This window comes from Anopheles gambiae, chromosome 3 (genome assembly GCF_943734735.2).
Source record: "Anopheles gambiae chromosome 3, idAnoGambNW_F1_1, whole genome shotgun sequence".
NCBI classification, from domain to species: Eukaryota; Metazoa; Arthropoda; class Insecta; order Diptera; family Culicidae; genus Anopheles; species Anopheles gambiae.
The window spans coordinates 21,517,788-21,525,533 of NC_064602.1; the positions used below are offsets into that span (position 1 = coordinate 21,517,788).

A 7,746-nucleotide genomic window follows, 5' to 3' on the forward strand; every position below is an offset into this window, starting at 1 on the left:
GGCCATTGCGCTTGCACAACGAACAGAATGCATTAGATGCAAATAAAATAATAAAAATAAAAATAATACAATCACCTGTGTTCCGGAATCAGTCCGCTATTAATCTGTTGGATGTTCGGATCCAGAATCAAGTACCTATAAGATACTCGCACAGTCAGTCAAAATTGAGCTAGCTAGTGATCGCATTATTTTCGATGCTGGAGTACATACCAGAGTCAGTTTGGAGTGACGGGAGGCGCGATGTTTGCCGGTACCAAGCATCTTGAAAAGATTACTACGGTTTTTCGCTTCTCTTTTAATCGGTGTCGTATGTGATACGAATATAAAATGCCGATCACAAAACACTCCATGACAGTAGTTTTACATAGTTTTTGAAAATATAATAACGTTATATGAAGAATTCAAATATGTTGTAAGAAATATTTTTGATACTAAAGTAATCGATTGTCGTGATTGGGTGATTTGTGATTTGAATACTTTGAAACAAATCTGTATATTAAGGTTTTAGTTGGTATGAGGTCAAGACGGAAGCTTCAATTGTGGAACATGGTGATCCATTTAAAAAATGTATTGAATATAATCCAAAACAGAGAAAATATATTCACACATGTTCTCACGTAACTCATTTAGCGCTTTGCTGCAAAAGGTTGGTGCGGTCAGATTCCGAGATCATGCGTAGCCTTGATGATCACCTCAACCCGTACTATCTCAATGTTGTTCAGTGTGTGTGCCATTTGCACCTTCCACAGTCCCGTTGGGAAAAATGGAGGTACTGCTTTGGCCGGGAACGGTTTGTTGTGCACGTATATTATGCGTGGTGCAATCGGACATTCGCCCTTCCTCGGTAGGTTAACTACATGCTCACAATACTCGCTGTAGTCCTCGTAAAAGCGTTGCAAAAACTCGCACACGTTCTGGGTGGGAAATTTTGCCGGGTAGTGATTGAACTGCTGATTGCCAAGCCTGCTGTGGAAAAAATCGGACGATACCTGTGTAGGTTTAAAAAAATATAAAAATGACGCATATAAAACCAGAAGCCGTACGAAGGAAATTCGTCAAGATACTTCACTACATACCATAACGCTTTCGTTAAGCGGTACCATCAGCTCTATTGTACCATTGATTACTACCGCCGTTCGATTGTACTTACGAACACGAAGGGAACTGTTGTAGATATCGTATCCTGAAAGTTGTTCGAATCGTTCGAAGTCGATTTGCATTACCTGCATCGTAACTGAAACAGACAGCAGCAATGAGAACAGCCCGATCAACATGTTGGAAGATATAGGTGTATCGATGGTCAGCTTAGGTCGGTTAATTTAAATGCAAGTGGATGTAGGATCGCGTGAAAAGAGCTAGTACAGGAAAATAGATGGTCTGCATGAGAAGTACCAACTCACTCTTCATTCTACAATGTGACTACATTTGTGATAAACAACATACATTACACGTTGTTATGTGTGCTCAAATGTTAGGTTTGTAGCATTCGAGCAAAATAAAATTAAAACAATTGTTTAGTCTGAATGTGACGGTGGCATAGGAAATATTGTTGCAGACAACACAGACCAGCTTTAATTGCAAACCATAATGTTCGTTTCATGGCGAGCTATACTTCCAAGCTTCGTGATTATGGCGACAACAATCAACTGTTTGGTAATACTGTTTGAGCAGTTCGAGCAGTTCAACGGATTTGAAATGGTAGATATGAAGCTGCGTGTACGTAAGTTTAACCGCACGATGACAACGCTGAATGGTACAATTTTTGTGCGGCAGCCCATCGGCAACAATATTGTGGTGAGTCAAGTTTGCACGGCATAGTACGTATTCATCAGTTTACCCTTAATGCTGTAAACAAATACTATTGTTTGTTGCATCTTTGCAGTTTCACACCGATCTGTTCCACAGTCGGCTGGGTAACCAGCAGTTTAACCACTACCCGGCCAAGCTGCCAACTTGCGGTTTTTGTGACTTTTTCGACAACCTGCACAATACGTACGAGGAGCATATTAGCGATATTGTGAACGTACCGCGGTTCAAGGAGTGCCCGGTGCAGGTGCGGGAAGCGCACTTCCTAGATAAACCATTTCCATCTAATGTGCTGCCGCCGGTGTGTCCAACGGGACTGTGGAAAATTGTCATTAGCGGCCGGTTGGACGATGAGGAAAAACTAAACTACCATATGGTGCTAAAAGTGTATGAAAATGATTTCTTCGGGTAACGGGATAGCTTGTTAGATAGCATGTACGTTTTGCGTGATTCTTGTTTATAGGCTATTACATTATTTATTTATTTATTTGATTATTTGTTATTTACACTATTTGGTGAGGTAATGCATGGAATAAAGATGAACATTCATCTAAGGGCAAAATACTAAAAAGCATTATATTATTCTATAAAATATCCTTGAATGTTTCGTAAGTACTACATAGTAAAAGAAGTCTCTGCAGTGTTGGTAATCTAGTTGCCGGTGATCTTATCCGTGGCGTATATCCGTATAAGTAATATTAATAGATTTTCCATGATTTAGCCAATTGAACCTTTGTTTACCAAGAATGAGTTCAGCATGCTGGCCTATGCCAGCTACGGTCTGAGAGATATGGCTGATTAACAATCACGGTGTCCATTCCATCCAAGTCCTATAATCAATTGATCGTTCACGGAGTAAACGTTGAACGACTTTTAACGAAGACTGTTTGGACCGTACAATGGCTTATTTTTGTACTACGAATGGATTATTCACTCAAAACGTTGTTGAATTTTGTATACGGTGTAGTTGATATAAAGAACGATTTCAAGGAGGTTTAACATTACAGAATTTCTTTTCCAGGGTTGGTATAGAAATAGTTAATGAAAAAAATCTGGTGAAAAAATTCATTCCAAACATGTTAGTCGATTTATTTATTATTATTAATCAGAATTACGAAAGTCGACTTTGATCTGGAGAGCTATTTTTTATTTAATTTATTTAATTTGATGCTTTATCCAGGGTAAAGCATCAAAAACAATGTATAAATGTAAAGTAAAGGTAAAGTTGTGTGTATTAAGGTAAAGTTGTGTGTTTGATCAAAACTACATTCGATACAATCAGGACAAAAACTGTCGAATTTCCTGGCAAATAATCGACATCAATAAGCCAGTTCGGATCGCATTTCAGATTCAGATTTAATGAGATATATTGGTTGGATATGGAGACATTACTATATGATCACATGGCAGATTTTGTCTCATCTCCGATTGAGAGGCACACGTGAAACACGTTTAGCACACGTGATAGTTAGCTAAAACAAACGTGATTTTAAAGCTTGCATGACGATACAAATGAACTTGTATGAGGACATGAACATGATTATTCCTAGTGATAGTAACATTAATAATACATTTTAGCCATGCATCTGCATGTAAGAAAATGGTTAAAACATCAAGCTAGTGCACGGTAGATCCTCATTTGCTAGCACGATGATTACCTGGCAGTACCGTTTACTTTTGCTCGCGGCCAGCATTCTGGCTACCGTTGCGATACAGGCAAATTTCGAACGGCTTGAGCAACCCTCGGGCAAGGAGTATGTAGATTATAATCTTCGTGTCCGGAAGTTCAATCGCACCGTAGCCACACTCAATGGAACGATCAGTATTAATCAGGTTATGGATAACACGATGATTGTGAGTATGGCCTTGTTGGAACGAAGCGCTAACTGTCTAACCGAAATTTTCAAGTTTGACAGCGATGTGTTTCTCAGCCGGCTTGGAAATCAACAGTTTCTTCACTCACCGCTACACCTACCATCGACCGGGATGTGTGAGCTGGTGGATCACGTCCGCGAAGAATATCCTTTGCTATTAGAAGGCATTGAAAACTTTCCACAAAGTGGGGAGTGTCCTATCTCTGTGCGAACGGTGTACGTAAAGGATAAAATGTTTCCGCCGGAAATACTACCCACTCCGATGTCGGCAGGGCTGTGGAAGATTATCTTCTCCAGCAAAGCGAATGAGAAGATGATATTTGAACTTGTTGCAATTATTCGCATAACCGATAGTTTTTGAAGAAGTAAAGATCGTTTAGCACACAGCTAAAATGCAATAAACGCTTGCATGTTATTGGGCTTGACAGTATGGTAGGTTGCGTGTTTATTTCGATTTTTTCCCGCGGAAGAGTAAAAGTTATGAGTTGATGGATTTATTAATAAAAAATCTGCAAAAAAACCCCGCGTGTATTTGTAGTGTATTTTTGGAAACATTTCAATGTAATTCCTTACAAAACATAAAAATGCTATTGGCTATTTCAATACTGTTCAATAACTACAATGTTCCTAAACTTCTGAACAGTGTGAAAATGATTGCTATTATTATCTATGGTTTACATGTAGTATTGTAGATAAACATGTTAATTTACTGTTGAGTCGTTAATGGATGCTCATTAATGCGCCTGTACACTTTTCCAATCTGTGATCGATCCAGATTACTAAAACGCCAAACTGATGTCGATGAATGGGAGATATCACCAACGTAGCAGATTTAGTGTTATCTTGTAAAGAGAAACTGTTTACCAGCATGCACCTACCTTTATACTTTGAATATGATATTAAAAGCATGATTTGTCGTTAGTACAGCATTTGTTAAAACAATGTTGATTCCGTACCACTGGTGGCTGCTGTTTGAGACGGTTAGCAATGTGCTACCGCTGCTCGGTATGAAGGGATCGTTCGAGCGTTTTGAGCAATTTTTGGGCGAAGAGTACATCGACTTCGATCTACGTGTGCGTAAGTTCAATCGCACTACGATGACCTTAAATGGTACGATCTACATAAATAAACGCATAGATGATACGATTCAGGTGAGTACCCGTTGGTTGTCGTCGATTAATTCATCCTATAGCTAATATGGTGTATTACTATCTACGTTCCGAACAACAGTTCTCAAGTAACATTTTTCTTAGCCGGTTGGGAAATCAACAGTTTCAGCATTATCCAATGCACCTGCCAACCCAAGGCCTCTGTGAGATGATACAGCACGTGCATGACGAGTACACGTCAGCTATTGAAGATATTGTCAACGTTCCCAGCGCTTCCGAGTGTCCGATTGAAAAGCGTGCGATGTACGTACGGGACAAGATAGTGCCGATGGACGTGATACCGGATTCTTTGTCCAGCGGTCTGTGGAAGCTGGTGATATCTGGCGAGCTGAACGACACGATAGTTATACGGTTTATGGTTAGTGCTCGGTTGAGCGATGACTATGGGTTTGGATTTTGAAATCATGGTAGCATTGAAGCTTATTGGATGGTAGTTTTGTGTGAACGAAAAGGAATAAAGTTATCTGAGTTTTAAGGATCAATTTGTACTATAAGCTTGTTTGCCTCCCTTTTTTAATGAATCGCATACGTATAATATATATTCCCATTTTGTTATATATATTTCTAGCATTTAGTAAAATGCGTATTTATTTCTAACAGACTCAATTGTTGCGATGAAAAAGATAGTTGTGATTGCAATAAAAGAATAATGATTCAACTATGTTTGATCAATGACTTTATTTGGACAGATGTGAATCAATTTTCGAAGAATTGATTTAACTACTATTGATTATGTACCAATTTGAAAACATCACATTATGTAAAAGGCTTCGTGATGGTTATGGCATGTAATTATCGCGATAACATTCCATGAAATTTCTGAAAAAAAAAACACTTATGATCTACATTGTTAGCTACGCGGAACCGATGGCGATCGGAACTGGCAACAACTAAGTAAATTGAATAACCTAGCCGATCGTGTAGATACATCCCAGCACGCAAGCGTGTTTGTTTGCGAGCATATATATCGTACACTGTATCACGCTGCGGGCTAGTAATCGCTGATACGATGTCCATTTACCAGCAATGCATACTACTGTGCTTGATGGCCGTCTGTGCGCAGCAAGCCTTTGCAACCCTGAAGGCATCGTACGAACGGTTTGAACAGTTTTTAGGCCACGAGTACATCGATTTCGATCTGCGCGTTCGTAAGTTTAACCGCACCACGATGACGCTAAATGGAACGATCAACGTGAATCAACCGATCGATGATACGATCCAGGTATGAGTGTGTTTTGTTGCTAGGGCCAGCTGCTAATAACAGCACACTAACATAGCAAACTCCCAAAATACACCCATAGTTCGCATCCGACGTGTTTCTGAGCCGGCTCGGGAATCAACAGTTTCAGCACTACCCGCAACATCTGCCAACCAGTGGAATCTGCGAGTTTATTGATCATCTGCACGAGGAGTATCCGGCAATCATTGCGGATATTGTAAGCATTCCGGACCATAAGGAATGTCCAGTGTCGGAGCGTGCCATGCACGTGGTGGATATGGCATTTCCATCCGACATTCTGCCGGAATCGTTGTCCAGCGGTCTGTGGAAGATGGTAATCACTGGTATGATAGACGAAACAGTAGTAATACGCTACATGTTTAGCATTCGCTTGACCGATGACTACATGAGATAGTGAAAGCAAAGCAATGGGCAATTTGGGGAAAATTATTGGAATAAAAAAAAAGGTATTGCAAGCACTGATTGTAACAAATGTTATTATCAAAAGAAGAAAGAGATTAGTAGGATTGCTTATATAAAGAAGAGTTAAATCACCTAAATCAACGTTAAGAAATGCTTGTGAACATTGTTATACGTCATAATTATGTTGTTTTCAATATTTCTCTCGACAACAAGGTAATATTTATGAAAAAATTGCCTTTAAAAACTCGCCATAGAAACATATGGCCTGATACTCTTAAAAACCCGATAAATAATTCTAAGGAAACGATTTATTTATGTGAAATGTCTATCGTTATACCCCTGTACGTAGAAAATTAAACTAGTGGCAGTCATAAAGGTACGCAACCAAACTACACATTTCCGCTGCTTATCTTATGTGCTATTAATTATACGTAACAGCATGCGCAGTTAGGCGTTTGCCTTATCGCTAACAAATGGATAGTTAGTAGCAAAGTTAGCTATAGCTGTTACCGATGCAGTGTCAAGCTCGGATAGAAGTATTTAAAAATAATTCAATCATATTCGGTTATGAAGCAATGGATGATTGAAAAATATGCAGAATTTAGATGTGCTTCTCTTTAAAAAAAAAATCATCAAATTCCCACAAAATACCTAAGCAAGGTTCTACCACAATTAAAACAACGAACGCAAAGAGGCAGCGGGACCGGACGTAATGTTACTGTTTAAATTTATTCCCCTTCTGCACCGGGCACTAGTTCCGATTTACGGGTACAGCCTTCGCCCCGCCTCTTCTCCGCCAAACTTTCCTCCAGGCTCCCTAGAGCCGGCAAAAATGGGTCGCGCTTCCTGCACCGGAACACGGCACGGCGAGCAACAGTGGGCACGTGGGCAAGCAGTGTAGTGCGATAAATCAACCGGACTAGAAAAATAATATCGAAAACAGCCTCGTCGACGACTTTTCCGTTTACGCTGCTCCGAGGCTTCGGTTCGGTATTGTCGCTACACCCTCGCCGAACTTGATTGCACACACACACACACACACACACACACACACACTCTTGCCGGTTTGTTTGCGAAACGAAAAACGACCTGCACAGCAGTGGCAGGCTGCGTTGGTGGTGCGTTTTCCGCGCGCACAAGAGCAACGGAGCCCTAAACATGGTGAAAATGGACCCTCTATCTCTTTCACTCAAGGATGAATTTTCATCCCACTGTGTAGTAGCTACGTGTACCCTACCTCACTCACTTGCTTTCA

The 7,746-nt window shown here is 40.1% G+C and overlaps 4 protein-coding genes across 4 annotated transcripts; 3 read left to right on the forward strand and 1 right to left on the reverse strand.

Annotated features, from left to right (window-relative positions):
• Positions 1–458: 458 nt before the first annotated feature.
• On the reverse strand, positions 459–1,304 carry LOC3291861 (uncharacterized). Its single transcript, XM_552852.3, has 2 exons — positions 1,077–1,304; positions 459–989 (listed from the first exon to the last, which is right to left on the reverse strand). Exons 1-2 carry the CDS (start codon positions 1,272–1,274, stop codon positions 657–659), a joined length of 531 nt encoding a protein of 176 aa, XP_552852.3. The 5' UTR covers positions 1,275–1,304; the 3' UTR covers positions 459–656.
• A 236-nt stretch (positions 1,305–1,540) lies between these two features.
• On the forward strand, positions 1,541–2,256 carry LOC133392663 (uncharacterized). The gene is made up of 2 exons (XM_061653000.1): positions 1,541–1,794; positions 1,883–2,256. The coding sequence occupies exons 1-2, from the start codon at positions 1,588–1,590 to the stop codon at positions 2,216–2,218; spliced, it is 543 nt and encodes a 180-aa protein (XP_061508984.1). The 5' UTR covers positions 1,541–1,587; the 3' UTR covers positions 2,219–2,256.
• Positions 2,257–4,621: 2,365 nt separating this feature from the next.
• LOC133394116 (uncharacterized) lies at positions 4,622–5,261 on the forward strand. The gene is made up of 2 exons (XM_061663105.1): positions 4,622–4,831; positions 4,911–5,261. Exons 1-2 carry the CDS (start codon positions 4,622–4,624, stop codon positions 5,247–5,249), a joined length of 549 nt encoding a protein of 182 aa, XP_061519089.1. The 3' UTR covers positions 5,250–5,261.
• A 363-nt stretch (positions 5,262–5,624) lies between these two features.
• Positions 5,625–6,551, forward strand: LOC133394117 (uncharacterized). Its single transcript, XM_061663106.1, has 3 exons — positions 5,625–5,637; positions 5,845–6,071; positions 6,151–6,551. The coding sequence occupies exons 1-3, from the start codon at positions 5,625–5,627 to the stop codon at positions 6,481–6,483; spliced, it is 573 nt and encodes a 190-aa protein (XP_061519090.1). The 3' UTR covers positions 6,484–6,551.
• Positions 6,552–7,746: the final 1,195 nt, after the last annotated feature.